Here is a 17,854-nt window from a genome sequence, read left to right as displayed (position 1 = left end):
AACTTGCTTGCAGGTCAAGATTCTCTTATGAACATGCATGCACATTTTAGTGCTTGTCACCTCAGGAACTGCAGAGGGCACTCTCAAATGATTTTGCAGTGTGCATGCCTTCCCTTAGCATGGGACCTTGATTTCAGCTGTGCACATCTTGAGGGTGTGTGTCACTGCTGCTGTCTGGATGTCTTCGGGCTATTTCCAGTAAAGCATAGCTGAGCTAAAGACATGACTGGGATCCCTGATAACAAGATCCACAGTGTCAGGACTGCTTAGGAATACTTAACAAGGTATCTGGCTTTCAGATAGTGAAATGCATATTTTCTGTAGTTCTGTATGCTGCCACTGACCTCTTATTTTTTAGTGTTATTGTTAAAAATGATTGCGTCCAGCTTGCATTTGTAGAGAGAGTACTGCGTCACATGTGACTTGGCTTGAAGTACTTGTCTGCGCGTCCTTCAGACGCGTAGGGATCCTACTTCATGTTGTGAACTGGCTTGCAGATTATTTTTCTAATGAGAGACTAGTTTTAGAGAGTTACGTAATCGATGCTTTGCTCTTTTGGGGAAAAAACAGGGCTTCCGCTTTCTTCACCAGTTAAAGGTAATCTAGAAGTATGCGCCCAGCTGTGGCACTGACCGGGTACCTCAGTACAGGTTTCTTTTTGATGGAAGTAATATACTCTTTTTTGTTTAGCAAAGCTTGAGTATTTCTAATTCTGATCATTGCTTATCCTCGGATTAAAATCCTGCCTGTTCCAAGCGGGAACAGAAGATAAACTACTGAGTAGGCATGTTGGTTTTAAAGAGTGAACTATGACCTTGCTTGGAAGTGAGTGACTGGTAGCATTTGTTTTCTGGTGTGATGAAGGGGTGATTTAAAAAATGAATGGAAGAACACTCTTTTAAAAGACACTTGCATATTGTGACCTGGCAGACAATCATCACAGATGGGTCTGGTATGTTTTTTCACCTTCAGCTTGAAACTGTGTATGTTGCATTGTAAGTAATGTCTGCAGACACCTGATGTAAAATCAAAGAAAATCCTGCTCCCACGGGAAGCAAATTAATTTTTTTTCTGGGATTCAGCCTTTGTCTATCCTGAGGGTCCAGCTGTGGTAGAACAAGTTCACAGAAGGGTGATTTTCCTTTGTGCAGCTTTACTAGTGACTGAAATAGTGGTGTAGATGCATAGCCTGGTAGAAGAACCCAGTTTTGGAGTGAGAGAGGAAGGCAAGACAGCAGGAGGTGGCTATTTTGTAATTGCAAAGTACCAAGTGCAGCTTTCTGCAGGTGTCTCAAAAGGCAAGGAGATCCCCTGGAAAAGCAGTGGGTGGCACTGTTTTCCCTTCTAGAGATTAAAAGGTGTGATGGGTTTTGTTCTGCTTCTTTGTACTGACTGGCAAAGTTGAGGCCTCATAATGCATGCAATTTTCTGCAGCCATCTTTCATCTTGTACTCATCTGTTCAGGGTGCTTAATGCTTCAGTACAATGATAAAGTGAAAAGCTCTTTTAAGGTTGTATAACTACTAAGTGTTTAAAAGCAGGAAACACAGAAGCTGCAGCATTCCTGTTCTTGAGCTTAGTTCAGCAGAAACTTTGTGATGTTACTGCTTTGTCCCGTGGGAGCAGCATTCTTTAGCATTCTGTTCTGTTGATTTTGCTTTTTAACACAAAACTACAAGCTTGGATCCTTTTTCCTGTTATTACTGAGAGGGCCCAGAAAACCCAGCTGATAAATACATGTCTGAAAGGCTGGTGCCATCGCAGGAATTTTGCTTTTTTGAACATGGGACAGTTTACTTGGCAGCTGGCTTGATAGCTGCAGATGGGTCCCACCTGTCTCAAATGGGGAAATGGATCCTAGCCCAGGAGCTGGCAGGGCTTGTTGAGAGGTCTTCCTACTAGGCACATAGGAGGATGGGGATGAAACGAGGCTTGCTAGAGATGAGCCAGGGGGAGCAATGCCAGTGTTGGGGGTGCAGGCAAAGGCTCAACTGAAGTGCTTCTATGCTTATGCAAACAGCATGAGGCAACAAACAGGAGGAGCTGGAAGCCATTGTGTGGCAAGCAAACTATGACCTAGTCGCCAGCACTGAAACATGGTGGGACCACTCCCATGACTGGAGTGCTGCAATGGATGGCTACAAGCTGTTCAGGAGGGACAGGCAACTAAGGAGGTGTGGTGGTGTAGCTCTCTATATTAGAGAGTATTTCGATGTTGTAGAGTTTGTGGCTGGGAATGATAAGATAGAGTCCCTGCGGATAAGGATCAGGCTGTTGGCCAACAAGGCAGACATCCTGGTGAGGCCCTGATGCAGACCACGAAACCAGGATGGAGAGACGGATGAAGCGTTCTATAAGCAGCTGGCAGAAGTCACTCAATTGTCAGCACTTGTTCTCATGGGGGACTTTAACTTCCTGGACATATGCTGGAAGTACAGCCCCGAGGAAGCAGTCTTGGAGGTTCCTGGAGCATGTGGAAGAGAGCTTCCTGACTCAGCTGGTTAGTGAGCCTACCAGAGGGGGTGCCCTGCTAGGCCTGCTGTTCACAAACAGAGAAGGACTGGTGGGAGATGTGGTGGTAGGGAGCTGTCTTGGGCAGAGTGACCACAAAATGGTAGAGTTCTCTATTCTTTGTGAAGCCACAAAGTTGCTGACCCCCCTGGGTCAGTAAAACTGCTACCTTGGACTTGCAGAGGGCAGACTTTGAACTGTTCAGGACACTGGCAGGGAGGGTCCCTTGGGAGCCAGCCCTGGAGGGCAGAGGGGCCCAGGATGGCTGGAGCTCCTCAAGAAGGAAGTCTTAAAGGTGCAGGAGCAGGCTGTCTCTGTGTGCCGTAAGTCTAGCTGGTGGGGAAGAAGGCCGGTGTGGCTGAACAGGGAACTTTTGATGTGTGTCTGGGACAAAAAGAGAGTTTATGTCCAGTGGAAGAAGGGACAGGCAACCTGGGGAGCGTGCAAGGAATTTCCTAGCGTATGCAGGGGACAGATCAGAAAGGCTAAAGCCCAGCATGAGCTCAACCTGGCTACAGTGGTAAAAAACAACAAAATATGTTTTTACAGATATGTTAACAATAAGGGGAGGTTGAAGAAGAATCTCCATCCTTTATTGTATGTGGTGGTGAAACATGACTACTGAGGACAAGGAAAAGGCCAAGATTCACAATGCCTTCTTTACATCCGTCTTTAATAGTCAGACCAGTTATCCTCGGGGTACTCAGCCTCCCGTCCTGGAAGTCTGGGACGGGGAGCAGAACAAATCCCCCAGGTGGAAACAGAGACCTTCTACTCCACCAGGACTGCCATAAGCCAATGGGGCCAGATGGGATCCACACGGGAGTGATGAGGGAGCTGGTGGATATGATTGCCAATATGTTTTCCACCGTCTATCAGCAGTCATAGTCAACTGGAGAGGTCCCAGATGACTGGAAATTTGCTAATGTGACGCCCATCTACAAGAAGGGTTGTAAGGAAGATTCAGGGAACTACAGGCCTGTCAGCCTGACCGTGAAGCCAGGGAAGGTGATAGGATAGGTCATCTATTCTATGGGACGAGGTTCAACATGGGTAAGGCCTGGGTCCTTTGCTTTGGTCATAGCAACCCCCTGGAATAGTCCAATGGCATCCTGGCTTGTGTCAGGAATTGTGCAGCCAGCAGGACCAGGGAGGTGATTGTCCCCCTGTACTCTGCTCTGGTGAGGCTGCACCTTGAGTATTGTGTTCAGTTTTAGGCCCCTCACTACAGGAAAGATATCGAGACCCTGGAACACCTCCAGAGAAGGGCTACAAAGAGGGTGAAGGGTCTGGAACAGAAGTCATGTGAGGAGCAGCTGAGAGAACTGGGGTTGTTTAGTCTGGGGAAGAGGAGGCTCAGGGGAGACCTTATTGTTCTCTACAGCTATCTGAAAGGAAGTTGTAGGGTGCTGGGGGTCAGCCTTTTCTTGCAGATAACTAGTGACAGGACAAGAGAGAATGTCCTCAAGTTGAGCCAGAGGAGGCTTAGGTTGGAAATTAGGAGAAATTTCTCCTTAGAAACAGTGGTTAGGCATTGGAATGGGTTGCCCAGGGAGGTGGTGGAGTCACCATACCTGAGGGTACTTAGGAAAGGTTGGATGTGGTCTTTACAGAGATGGTTAAGTGGGTTATATTGATTGTAGGGGGATGGTTGGACCTTATGATCTTGAAGGTCTTTTCCAACCTTAATGATTCTGGATTCATTTACATTCAGGCCTACTGGAGCAGATCACATCATTAACATTTATCACTAATTTCAAGGTTAATGTAGCCATCATAATTGGAGACTACACTGAGGAATCTAATCTGTCAACGGCAGAGGGAAAACTGAAAAGCTGAAGTGAAATGTCTTGCCCAATCCATACAGTATGTCAGTAACAGATATGGGAATAAGACCTTGACTTCATGCCCTCCATCAATCAACTGTCTGGTGGACTGTGCTACAGCAGTATTGGATGAACTTAACTGATGATATTTCATCTTAGATTAGCAGCAAAACCCAAATTGCATTCTCACCTGAGAGTGAGCCTTTTAAAACTGAGCACAAGGCTCCTCCTTCTCCTCCTCCTCCCCCTCCTCCTCTTACTACCAGCACCACTGCCACCACCACCACCACACAATTTTTAATTGGATTACAAACCAACACATCTGGCAAAGCATAATCGTGATCAGCATGTTACTTGTTCAACCAGTGATATTTGGAAACTCAAAAACAGTAGGAAAAAAAAGAAAAAAAGACTGCTGCTGAATTGTCAGTGGAAGGAGGGTGACATCTGGTGGTATTGCTCTTTGCACTTTCCTTCACAATGTGCCTCAAAGTATCTTGGCAAAAGCAGGGCACCATTTTCTTTTGCGTTTTTAATGCATGCCCTTTTTGACAGCTTAAATACTTCATGTAGTGTCAGCTTTTCACCAAACACACTGCCCTCTGAATTTTTCACATGCAATTGCCTTATTTGTTGTTGTACTGAAATACAAAAGCTGTCATAAAGGAGTGATTCTGTAGTCTGCAAGTAATGCTGTATCATAAAAGACTTTGTAGATGTTGTGGTAATGGCTTAGACTTCTCTCTCTCAATTCATGGCTTAAGTTCATGAGAAATTCACATCAGAACTGGAGTTGCTGTCTTCAGTTACCTAATGGAGGGCTTAGAGAAAATGGAGCCAGCCTTTTTCTTGGTGGTGTTGTTATTGTCATTGGAGGAGAAGGAGGAGGAGGACCAGAGTAAAAGGCGGAGGGACAATAGACACAAGATGGAACTCAGGAAATTCTGACTTGATATGAGAAAAAAAAAATTGCCACGAGGATGAACAAACACTGTATCGGAGATCCAAAACAGCCCTACAATCTACATCCCTGGAGGTATCCAAGTATTGACTGGACACAACCCTGAGCAGCCTAATCTAAGTGGCCCTACTTTGAGTAAGGTTGGCCTGTGGTCCCCTCCAGCGTGTTTGCCTCTACAATGCAGGAAAACGACCCTTCCAGAAGTCAGGAAATCAGCGTTTAAGGTATCTGCAGAAAGAAAATAGAAAACCTGTAACTATATGTCGTTATTCTCCTCTTTAGAAATACTGTCGTAGCAACTGTTTGACTGTGCATCAGTCATGAGTTGTTAGCCAGGTCATGTACTTATCTCACAGTTGTCCTCTAGACTGACTTCCAGCTGACCTTCATATACACCAAAAGTTAAGTCCAGTTAGGGAAGACGGTCTAAGTAATTTCATTAGTCAGCACTTGAGAATCCAATAATAAGTGTTCCTCTACTGTTTAGAAAAAGGTGCAATTACTTTTTTATTACTAAATACACCTCTCCAGGCCCTTAAGCTATTCAGACTAAAGGAATGATGCTTCAAGTGTGGAACATTTTGTCCGAGAAGGACCTGTGCTTGTGCATTTTTTCATCGTTTAAAAAGTCAGGCATATCAAATTGAGATAGTAACTGAATTTGGGGCTGCATTTGGAAATCAATATGGTGACCAGTATTTCCTTCCTTCTATGGTGGGGTTTTGCTTGTTTGTTTTGTCCTGGTGTTCCCATCAAATTCTAGGTACTGGTTTTGTTACACTTTTGAATACTATAGCTATAGAGATAAAAAGAAAGGCCAATTTAATGTCTCGGTCTCCAAGCTGGCTTGACACAAGTCATATCCAGCCGAGGAACCAGCTTTTTGCACAGTCATGGGTCTGGTGTGTGGATTTACCATGTGAAGCATTGTAGCCCACATCCCAGGGCTGGACCAGCTCAGTATGTGCAAAGAGCAGACCCATGACTTTCTTGAACTCTTCATCCCTGTGCTGCCTTCCTTCAGTTCTTCTCAGGTTGGGAGAAATGGCATATGATGTAGAGGGCTGTATAGTCTTCATTGAGCACACTGTATCATTCAGATCTGAAGATCTGCTTCCCTTGGCTTGTAATAACTTCAAATTAAGTTTCAGGTTATGCTGCAAGGCCCACTTTTCGCCTACTGAGGAAAACATGTCTTTTGTGCAGCCAAAGAACTATTATGGGATATATGGTTTGTAGAGGCAGAGTCTTTAGGTTTTGATGGCCATTGGAAAGTTTGTGTGCTTTCTACCAGCACTTTTCATCTTTGAAGGGCTAGAATTTTTTTTTTCGCCAGCTAAATTTTTTTTTTTTTAATGCAGCAGAGAAATACTTTATCACTAATACTTGTTTGCCAAAAGAATTTTATAGATAATCATGGCACCTGAAGTTAAGTTTCCAAGACTCTAAAAAGCACACAAGCAGTTGCCAATAACTGGACATGTATGCCATTTACACTTGAGAAAAAAAGAAAACAAAACAAATAACAAACAACAAAATGTGCTTCTTTGACAGCAGAAGGAAAGAGAAAGTAAGTGGAGTGTCTGCCATTCCTCACTTTTCAACTTCACTACACCTTTGAAGACAAACATAAATACTTTCCGCTTGTTAATATATTATAAAAACATTTATATATGTTAGCTTTCTTTTGCAACACCTGTGCTCTTCATCCAGTCCTTCACGTTCATACTGAGACGACTGAGTCTACTCAACAGTCTTTCCCATATCTTAGTCATTGGAACAATGGAGCTGACTCTACAAATTTTCTCATAAAAGCATACATCTTTCAGCAGGTCAATATTGTAATTGAGTGAATGACAAAGTCTCTTAATGCAAATGTTTGAATTGTCACTTACCAATTGTTTCACACCAATAGCTCTCCTTGCTTTTCAAAATGACAGTATACTATTTCCTCCAGTCGATCAACCCCTCTTTCTTTTAGGAGATGAATCTCTAATTTCACATGAAGATTTTTTGATTCGATTGCAAGATATCTCAATGGGTAAGTGTTAAAATTAGCTGATGCTTCTGCTTTTTCTGCTGAAACAAAAGAATCCTTACAACAACTTGTCTTGTGTGCACACAGTGGCCCAGAAGTGCGTATATGGGATGCCCACTATCTGTTTTTCCCCCAAATGCATGAGAAATGTATGAGGTACTGTTTGTAATTGCTACAATAACACTGAAACACTATATAAAAGTGACTGAGAAATCTACTTTTCACAAAGGATTTCTGGCTTTTTTGCTAATGGGCAAGCTTAGTGAAGTTAGGCTTTGTCAAGGCATGTCTCCAAGGTAAGCTTTTTGAGCTTTTCATCTTTACAAACCTGTGAAGCCAGAGTGGTCTTGAAAGCCACTGCCATTCTCGCAGCCCTGCAGTAACGGGATCTAGAGCCACAGAAGGTATAATTTGCCTGTCTATCTTTCCAATGCCTACTTGGATGCTCCTTGCTTTGAAATGATGCAGGGCGCTTTCATTACATTCACACAAGAATTAGGAAGTAGTTCACCTTTGAGTTACCTTCTTTTAAATTTTTTTTCTCAGTTAAGTGGAAATTGTGGTCAGAAACACTTTTTTTTTTTTTTTTGATTTTGCCTAAGGTGAGGAGTGGGAGTGTGATCTTTGATGGATACACGAACGTAGCCAATTCTAGACCAAAAGGCATTCGTTTGAGAAACTGCTTTAAAATAGCAGTTGAAACATAATACAAACTTAATTCAGATCGGTGCTGCTTGGACTGCTACAGAGTTGCAGAAGCACTTGCATTTTGAAGGATGTGTAATAAAAAGTTCAGCTTACACGTGCACTTTACATCCCTATAAAAATATTTGCATATTTGCTCAAAGATGCATGTTTTTGTTCGTGGATTGCAGTCAGGAAAGGTGATAACGGCTTTTCCCTACTGCATGTATATACGGAATGGGTTAAGCAATCAAAAGGTGTTACGTTTATCAGTTTAGGATACTTTTTATACATCAGAGAGGTTCTCTCAGTAAAGAAAGAAAATAGATCCTTTTTCAACTGTCAGTTGCTTATTAGAACAGAGACATCTACGGTTGGGTAACATATTATGAACAAAAACTTACTACGGAGCTGTAAGCAAAGCAGGTCAGCATCTGTCACCGCACCGTCAACTGGACACTTTTATCCAAGCCCTTGCAGTTCCAAAATCAGGAAGAACGGTAGCACAATGTACACCAAGCAACTGAAGTTGGCCTGTGACAAGAACATCAGTAGGCAGCTCGGGGATTTTTAGTGTAGGTTAAAGCATAGCACTGGTTCCTGACACCTCTTCTCTACTGGTGTCATCAGTATCGGCGTGCAGGAACCACAGTAAGCCTTTGAATAGCCTTACAGGAAGTAAAAACAATCCTATACACATCCACCTGCTTCATCACTTACATTCTGTTCTGTACTGTACTTTTTGAAGCCTTAAAATACCCTATGCAAAAGTTGTTGACAGTGTTGTACAACTGCAAGGCAGGTAACTCAGATTTGACAACATGCTGAGAAAGGTCTCCAGCTGTGGTAGAAGATCAATAATCTTGATGGAGGTAATGCAGTCCCTAGTGTGAAAGAAGGGGCAGCATTTGGTCACATGCAATGGAAATGCAAAACCGGAGGCAATGCAAGAAATGGCTGCTAAGATGATCAGGGAAATGGAGACTTCTCTGCGTGAGAGAAGCTTGTACAGACTCTCTAACTGAGAGGTGATATGGCTGGTCTCCATCAATATTTTAGAAGGCAAACATTGGAAAGGAAAAAAAGCTAATTAAACTGAAGAACAATGCTGGCATGAAGACAAACAGGTATAAACTGACCGTTAATATATTCAAGCATGAAATGAGAAGAACATTTCTAACCACCAAAGGAAACAAGTTCTGAAACAGGAGATGCGGCAGCAAAATGTCTAAGAACTGTAATGGTGATTTTACAGAAGCTTCTGTCTGAGTTTGTATGTCTGTCTGTCAATCCATTGCAAGGAAGCAGATTAAATAGCTTTATCTTGGCTAAATTTGGCTAGTGTCCTTTATTGATCGAGGAGAAAAAGCTTCCAGATGCATCTGGAGCTTGTAGAATGGGGAAAAGGAGGGAAGTTGCTCCCTAAATTGTCCGTCATCTAAATCGAAGCTTTTGTCCCTTGAGCTTGAAGCATGCTTCCCAAGGGACGACTCAAATTCCATGTATATACCTAGAGAAAAAAAAAAAAAAATAAGTCTGGAATTGCTGAGGAGAAGTTATGCATATGACAAGCAGAAGACTTTAAAATCTTCTAGCTCACATCATGTCTCTCCCATTTTAATTAGATCACATCTCATCCCTTCTGGTGAAGAGGGTGGCTGGATTCAAAATCAAACAAGTGATCCCCTTAAATGCCCAACACATAACCGGGATGAAACTTAACATTTAAGCCTCTCTTTTATAAGCACCATGTCAGTTATAACCAAAGCACAGCTTTTGACTACCTATGCATTAATGTAGTTGAGAATCTCAGCCCCAAACATTGCTTTTCACAGAATCATAAAATGGTCTGGGTTGGAAGGGACCTTAAAGATAACCTAATTCCAACCTCCCTGCTATAGTCTGGGCCATCTCCTGCTAGAGAAGGTCACCCAAAGCCCCATCCAGACTGGCCTTGAACACTTCCAGGTGTAGGGCATCCACAGCTTCTCGGGGCAGCCTGTTCCAGTGCCTCATCATCCTCTGAGTAAAGAAGTTCCCCCCAAAACCTAATCTAAATCTACCCTCTTTTAGTAGATCTTTTTCAATCTTTGTCACGTATTCCAAAAATTATGCCAAGTAGAACTTCTGACCAGCAATTCAGCAGAAAGCTAGGTTGAAGTTTAGGAAAGGGAGTAGATTATCTATACTATATAGTGTTTCTTCTACCCTAATTGCACTCATAAGTACCCACCTACCCCTAGGCAATCTACATGTTAACAATACTGGGGAATAAAAAGGACAGCAGCCAGGTAAACTTTTATGAGATAGCTCAGGTTAACGAATGTGTAGTTTAAAAACAAACAAAAAAACAAAGTAGAAGGATGGAGAAACAGAATGCATGTTGTCTTTGGCCATGCCCAAAGAGTTGTGGGGAATGCAGTTAAATCTAGCTGGAGGCCAATCACAAGTGGTGTTCCGCAGGGCTCAGTCCTGGGGCCAGTGTAGCGGAGTTATATGGACAGGTTTTGGTAGTGGGGACCAGAGCTGTGGATGCTCCAGCCCTGGAGGTGCTCAAGGCCAAGTCTGGTGAGGCCCTGGGGAACGTGACAGGCTGCAGGTGTCCCTGCCCACAACAAGGGGTTGGAACTGGGGAGGTCTCTGAGCTCCCTTCTATGCCCTGCGCCGAATCCCTGACACGGTTCTCTACAGGGATCTGGATGGGCTGGACTGATGGCCCGAGCCCAAGTGTATGAGGTTCAACAAGGCCAGGTGCCAGGTCCTGCACTTGGGGCACAATGACCCCATGCAATGCTATGGGCTGGGGGAAGGGAGAATGGAAACCTGCCCAGCGGAAAGGGACTTGGGGGTATTGGTTGATGGTTGGCTGAGTATGAACCAGCAGTGTGCTCAGGTGGCCAAGAAGGCCAACAGCATCCTGACCTGGACCTGAAATAGTGTGGCCAGCAGCACTAGGGATGTGATTTTCCCCCCATACTCAGCTGTGCTGAGACCACAGCTCAAGTGCTGTGTTCAGTTTTTTTAGAATGGCACCGAAGCTGGTAAAGAGTCTAGAGAACAAGTCTTACGGGGAGCGGCTGAGGGAGCTGGGGTTGTTCACCCTGGAGAAATGTAGGATCAGGGGAGGCCTATCTCACAACTACCTCAAAGGAGATTGTAGCAGGATGGGGGTCTGTCTCATCTCCAAAGCAACAGGCAATAGGACAAGAGAGAACGTCCTCAAGTTGCAACAGGGGAGGTTTAGCTTGGGCATTAGGAAAAATGTCTTCACTGGAAGTGTTGAGATGCATTGGGAAAGGCTGGAGGAAAAGCCCAGGGAAGTGCTCGATCCAACCTCCCTGGAGCTGCGGGTAAGACACGTACACGCGGTGCCTACGCACACTGTTCTGGGGCGGGCGGGGCAGCGGCCGGCTGGCGGGCGGGGCGAAGCCCAGAAGTCGGCCCGCCGCCGCTCCTCCCGCAGCGCCTCCTGGGAGCTGTAGTTCCCGTCCCGGGAAGCCCGAGGGAAGGCCGCGGCGCATGCGCAGACCCTGCGCCGTCCTACCGGGAGGACCCCGGCGCGCCTCCCGGGAAGGCCGCTCCCTTCGCTTCCCGGCAGCCCTTTGCTGGGGAGCGCGCCGATTGGAGGGCTGCCCCGGTCACGTGGCGCCCGGCGCCCAACCGAGGCGCGCGGCCCCCGCCCCGCGCCCTTGCCCTGCCCCGCGGCGCTGCGAGATGGCGGCGCCCGGCGGCTGCCGGCTGCTGCGGCTCGGCCGGCGCTGGTTCTCGCAGGAGCCCGCCGTGCCGCCGCCGCCCGGGCCGCTCTACCCGCCCGTGGTGGCCTCGCACACGGCCAGGAGCAAGGCGGCCCGGCGGCGGCGCCTGGAGCACTTCCACCGGCAGGTGCACGAGGCGGCCTCGATCGAGGAGAAGCTGCGGCTGTACGGGAAGCTGCAGCGGCCCAAGTACACGGTGCACCCGCAGACCTTCGCCCTCAACGCCGACCGCTGGTACCGGAGCTTCACCAGGACCGTCTTCGTGCCGGGGCTGCCCCCGCCGGCGGAGGCCGCGGAGGAGCCGGGGCCCGCGGCGGGAGCGGCGCCGGACGCGGACCTGGACCTGGGCGCGCTGCGCTCGCTCGCGTGCGACGCGCTGCTGCAGGAGAGCTTCTACCAGAACAAGCGGCGGCCGTTCCTCTACCGCGACCAGGATCACACGCCCGGCCCCTTCCTCACGCAGCTCGTCTCCTCCCTCGCCGCCTCCCTGTGCGGCCGCAACCCGCTGCTGGCGGCCTCGTCTCTTGGTGCGGAGCGGGGGCGGGCGAGGGCGAGGGAACTGAGGAGCGGCTGAGGGCACTGGGGTTGTTTAGTGTGGGGAAGGGGAGGCTCAGGGGAGACCTTATTGCTCTCTACAGCTCCTTGAAAGGAAGTCGTGGGTAGCTGGGGGTCGGTCTCTTCTCTCAGATAATTAGCGATAGGACTTGAGGGAACGGCCTCAAGTTGTGCCAGGGGAGGTTCGGGTTGGAAACGAGGAGACATTTCTTCTCAGAAAGAGTAGTCAGGCCCTGGAAGGGGTTGACCAGGGAAGCGGTGGAGTTACCGTTCCTCGGGGTGTGTAGGGAAAGGTTGGACGTGGTGCTTAGGGGCATGGTTTAGTGGGTGACATTGGTAGTAGGGTGATGGTTGGACCAGATGATCTGAAGGTCTTTTCCAACCCTAATGATTCTAGGATTCTACAGGCACGCTGGGCGGTGGGCTCTGTCTGTGAGTGTGCTTGGTGTCGCTGCCTGTTGTCCATCAGCAGGGACGCTGTTTCACGTCATTGCTGCTGGCATGTATAAGTGGGTTGTGGTTCTCCCATTTTGCTGCAGCTACAGAGCAGAATTGGGGTGGTTGAAAATGCAGACGGGTGATGTCTATACGCCTCTCCCTCTCTGTTCTGTTTCAGACCTAAATCCTGAGGTTAACTACTACTGGCATCACGGTGAGGAGGTTGTTGTGCACGGACATCGAAAAGGTAGAGTCGATCCTGTGCGGTTTCAGATAGATGATAAGCCGCACCTCCAGCTGCGCGTACCAAAGCAACTTCCAGAGGTGTGGATATTTTCAACAGCAACTTACTAATGTGTATTTTAACTTCAGCTTCTGACTGCTGCTGGAGCTGTGCTGTGGCATGTGTTGCTGGTGGTGATAGTATTATGTGGAGGACCCGCTTAATCAGTTGTATAATGAGTGCATTGGTGTGTTTCTCAAATGATAACGCTCTTATACCTTGCCGTGTTAAGTGCTTTTCAGACAGTGGGATGGTGTTCTGAACTTCAGCGTGATCGTTCTTGTGCTTTAGGTATGCGTTGTTGCCCTTAGGTGCCTGGGGCTGTTAACTTCTTTTGTGCTTGTACGAATAAGTGGAATCAAGAGTGAGAAATGTGATGGGCAAGGTCCTCTTCTCAGAATTTAAGGTGATGAGAGAAATGGAGATGAAAGGACTGGAATGGGAGAGAGCATACGTAGTTTGAATGTGAGCTCTGTTACCCGCTAAAGGCTCTTGTTTTCTTGAACGCTGAGTTTTCTGGGAGCTGATTGAATATCCTTACCTTTTTCTTCTAGTTTTGCAGAATGCTACCTGTGTAGCAACTGTAAGGGTCTCCATTGCCCCATTTCTACTGCACAATGAAACCCACGCTCTGCTTTCTGTTGATGCTGAGCATTTCTTGTGAAAGTGGTTGTACAGTGTTTAGGTTATTAGGGTCAGATGCTCAAAATCTTGAAGCAAGTGTCTGGGCAATAAAAGCCAAAACTGGGGCAGAAAGACAATTTGAACACAAGCTCTGTTGCCTGCTAATAGCGCTTAAGGTGCATGGGCACCTCTTGTATTTTTTGAATTATGTAGTGCCCCTTAACACATAACATAGCACACCAGCAAGAGGGAGAGTGAGCTCAGCCTGGTGGTTCCGGTTAGTTTGCTGTTAGAAATGTTGCTGATCATCTTAGCACCATTTCATGCAATGTTGTTTATAATTTGCAGAAAACTCAGACATCATTATAACAAGCATGTACTAGCAGTTGTTGTGAGACAGGAGGTTCTCTTGCAAAAATAGTGTTCATTGATTTCAGTAAGTAAATTATGTATATGGGGTACGTAAGGAAAACTTGTATTTTCCGGTGTCTAGTCAAGAAATGGGATATGACGTGAAGCCAGATGTCAGAAGCACGACTTATGGGGTGGCTGTTCTTTCTTCTGCTTTCTTCAAGATTGTGCCGCTGGAGTCAGACCTTGGAGATGTTCCCGTTATTGATCACAAACCGTCCAAACTGCCGCTGTTCAAAAAGCAGTATGAAAACAAGGTATTTATAGGTAAGAGTTTCCAGTCATGAAATGTTAACTACTTTTTGAAAGGAAAAAAAGCAACCCCTGACCTTTCACCTTCTCTCAGCAGAGAGAGCGTTTATATTTATTTTCTTCTAATTATTATATAGAGCGTGTGAATCTCAACAAAGATTCTATGTCACTTATGTAGTGGGGAGTAGCATCCTCTTGAGCATATATTGCTCTGTCTCAGGATTGATCTGAAGGAGTGGAATTGAACAGAAACTTGGTAGAAAAGCCGGACTTGAGCTGATGCATATCCTTCAGAGACATTTGAGTATGTTATCTTTTGGACTCGGCAAGCCCTCCGTTCTCACAGAGAAATGGATGGCTCTGCACTTACGAGGCCCTACGGTAGAGGTCTTAACTTTGATCTGCTTGGAGCTTGACAGTAAAATCTTGTTTGTGTGCATCATAAAGAACGTTGTGTGACACTGCCTCCTCATTTTGTTTTCTTTTGGGGTGGTCACAGGGTCAAAGGTAGCAGACCCGTGCTGTTATGGCCACACGCAGTTTCACCTGATTCCTGATAAACTCAAAAGGGAGAGGTTTGAAATAGCGAATCTTGAGGATCAGATTGAAGTTGTTTATCGAGCTAATGGTGTCGCAAGTCTCTTTGCCTGGACAGCAGCTCAAGCAATGTATCAAGGTAAGACTGTTGTCCATAGGTTGGTGCCTGGTATGCCGCGCCAATAAGCACTCAGTTGGAATCCACATAAAGGTCTTTTAGTTAAATTAGATATATAACTCTGCAGAGTCAGGTGCTTGGCGATCTTTCGCAAAGCAAGCACACCTCTGACTCGAATCACCGTAATTTATACGCAGCAAACTTGTGAAAACTATCTCCTTGGCTACATTTGATTGGCTATTACTTATCTTATTATAGCTATAGCTTAACTTTTCTCTACTGAGCTTGCGCATTACAGAGGAACAGCGGGGGTGGAACACCAAATCCCACATTACCACACATCATCATTTTGATGGGTGTGATTTTTAATATGTAAATGACCCTTAATGAGCAAAAGGCTACTATTGGTCATCCTGGAGCTGTTTTTCTCCTTGTTTTTAACCTTTTATCCCTTATCTTCCTTGCTTCTGCTACCTGTCTCTTACTTTCAGCTAAAAGACTATACAAGCTACAGGCCTCCCTATTTTCTTCAAGGTTTTTTTAATTTTTTTCCCAGCTTTGGGACTACAAGACATTCAGTCTGTAAAAGTCGTCCTGTCCTCATGATGAACACCTGCTCTAATATTCTCTGACCTTTTCTCTCATGCAGTCATTTTTTGTGCTTTTTCTTCTGAAGGCCGTCCTTTAAGCAGGTCCGTAAAGATTTAATTGAACCAGTGAAAGAAGCAGAGCTTATTCAAGGGAGTTATTTAAAACTTTGCCTTTGAGTGCTTTCAATCCGGGAGAATTAATTATGCAGAAACATACTTCCTTGTGTAATACCGCCCAAACCTCAGTCCTGCAGTTGGCTGTTCCCTGCAGTTGGCTGCTCCTCAGTCGTTAGATAGAAAGGCGTTAGGTGTAATTTTAGGAATTTTATGAGATGACTAAGTGGCTCAGTGTCTTCTTTCAGCTCTGTGAATTCAAGGAAGCTACAGTGAGAGGAAAAGTAAAATGTCAGCAGCCTTACTTCAGGATCGCATGCCTGTTTGTGTAAAAATCCTAGAAGGTGTGGGTGGGTGGTTAGATCACATCAGTGCCGATAAGAATTGAGGCCTGTGTAACTCGGGTTGTTTCTTTATTTTGCAGGATTCTGGAATGAAGCAGATGTGACGCGTCCTTTTGTATCACAGGCAGTAGTGACTGATGGAAAATACTTTGCTTTCTTTTGTTTCCAGCTGAACACTTTAGCGTTAACTGTAGAAACTGTTAAAAATAACCCTCGGAAGAATATCTGTTGGGGAACAGACAGTAAGCCATTATACGATGTTGTCGAAGAGGGTAGTGTGAAGGGCTTTAATGATGAAGTTCTGCTTCAGTTGGTTCGTTTTCTGTTAAACAGACCAAAAGAGCTGTAAATCATTAAACTAAAATTCCTGTTCCCATGCCTGAACTTCATTGTAGCTCTGTGGAGTACGGGCTTGGAATATGCCTTGCTCTTAGTCAACTATGTCTAGCAAACACAATACACGTATTTCATGACCTTTGTCCATATTTCTTAACTTGAACTGTATTATACTGTACACTGAAAAATAAATGTCTGGAATACCTTTGCCCCTTGTATACTTACTATGAAAAGCATATTGTTCCTCATTCAGAGTCGTGTGGATGGTTTCTACCAGGAGCTCTCTTGGTTGCACAGCAACACATTACGAGTTGGAAACTGTACAGTGGAAAAACTGCTAATTTTCTGCTTGAAAAAAATGAATTCTTCATTGCTCTTATGTTTTTAAGAGAAATTGAGCTCAGAAGAGGAAGCGATTTTTTAGTGGCAAAGGGTTGGCACTTCTGCTTCATATCCAGTGAACTGTGTAGGCATTTATTGAGCAGTAGTACAAGCACAATAAAACTTGCTTGCAGGTCAAGATTCTCTTATGAACATGCATGCACATTTTAGTGCTTGTCACCTCAGGAACTGCAGAGGGCACTCTCAAATGATTTTGCAGTGTGCATGCCTTCCCTTAGCATGGGACCTTGATTTCAGCTGTGCACATCTTGAGGGTGTGTGTCACTGCTGCTGTCTGGATGTCTTCGGGCTATTTCCAGTAAAGCATAGCTGAGCTAAAGACATGACTGGGATCCCTGATAACAAGATCCACAGTGTCAGGACTGCTTAGGAATACTTAACAAGGTATCTGGCTTTCAGATAGTGAAATGCATATTTTCTGTAGTTCTGTATGCTGCCACTGACCTCTTATTTTTTAGTGTTATTGTTAAAAATGATTGCGTCCAGCTTGCATTTGTAGAGAGAGTACTGCGTCACATGTGACTTGGCTTGAAGTACTTGTCTGCGCGTCCTTCAGACGCGTAGGGATCCTACTTCATGTTGTGAACTGGCTTGCAGATTATTTTTCTAATGAGAGACTAGTTTTAGAGAGTTACGTAATCGATGCTTTGCTCTTTTGGGGAAAAAACAGGGCTTCCGCTTTCTTCACCAGTTAAAGGTAATCTAGAAGTATGCGCCCAGCTGTGGCACTGACCGGGTACCTCAGTACAGGTTTCTTTTTGATGGAAGTAATATACTCTTTTTTGTTTAGCAAAGCTTGAGTATTTCTAATTCTGATCATTGCTTATCCTCGGATTAAAATCCTGCCTGTTCCAAGTGGGAACAGAAGATAAACTACTGAGTAGGCATGTTGGTTTTAAAGAGTGAACTATGACCTTGCTTGGAAGTGAGTGACTGGTAGCATTTGTTTTCTGGTGTGATGAAGGGGTGATTTAAAAAATGAATGGAAGAACACTCTTTTAAAAGACACTTGCATATTGTGACCTGGCAGACAATCATCACAGATGGGTCTGGTATGTTTTTTCACCTTCAGCTT

At 45.4% G+C, this 17,854-nt stretch overlaps 1 protein-coding gene across 1 annotated transcript; it reads left to right on the top strand.

The window, feature by feature from the left end:
• The first annotated feature begins 11,692 nt into the window (after positions 1–11,692).
• On the top strand, positions 11,693–16,585 carry LOC310889783 (large ribosomal subunit protein mL65-like). The gene is made up of 5 exons (XM_083817815.1): positions 11,693–12,302; positions 12,947–13,092; positions 14,251–14,353; positions 14,838–15,014; positions 16,122–16,585. Exons 1-5 carry the CDS (start codon positions 11,735–11,737, stop codon positions 16,388–16,390), a joined length of 1,263 nt encoding a protein of 420 aa, XP_083673941.1. The 5' UTR covers positions 11,693–11,734; the 3' UTR covers positions 16,391–16,585.
• The last annotated feature ends 1,269 nt before the right edge of the window (positions 16,586–17,854 follow it).

The sequence above is a fragment of the Anser anser genome (genome assembly GCF_964211835.1).
Source record: "Anser anser genome assembly, chromosome: Z".
Classification (NCBI taxonomy): Eukaryota; Metazoa; Chordata; class Aves; order Anseriformes; family Anatidae; genus Anser; species Anser anser.
The sequence above is the reverse complement of the archived record's forward strand: the minus strand, read 5'-3'. Positions and strand labels throughout refer to the sequence as shown.

Coding starts and splice junctions, on each gene's coding strand:
- LOC310889783 (XM_083817815.1), top strand. CDS start 11,735: ATGGCGGCGCCCGGCGGCTGCCGGCTGCTGCGGCTCGGCCGGCGCTGG. Junction 12,303..12,946: donor GCTGGCGGCCTCGTCTCTTG/GTGCGGAGCGGG, acceptor GTTCTGTTTCAG/ACCTAAATCCTGAGGTTAAC. Junction 15,015..16,121: donor AGCTCAAGCAATGTATCAAG/GTAAGACTGTTG, acceptor TTTATTTTGCAG/GATTCTGGAATGAAGCAGAT.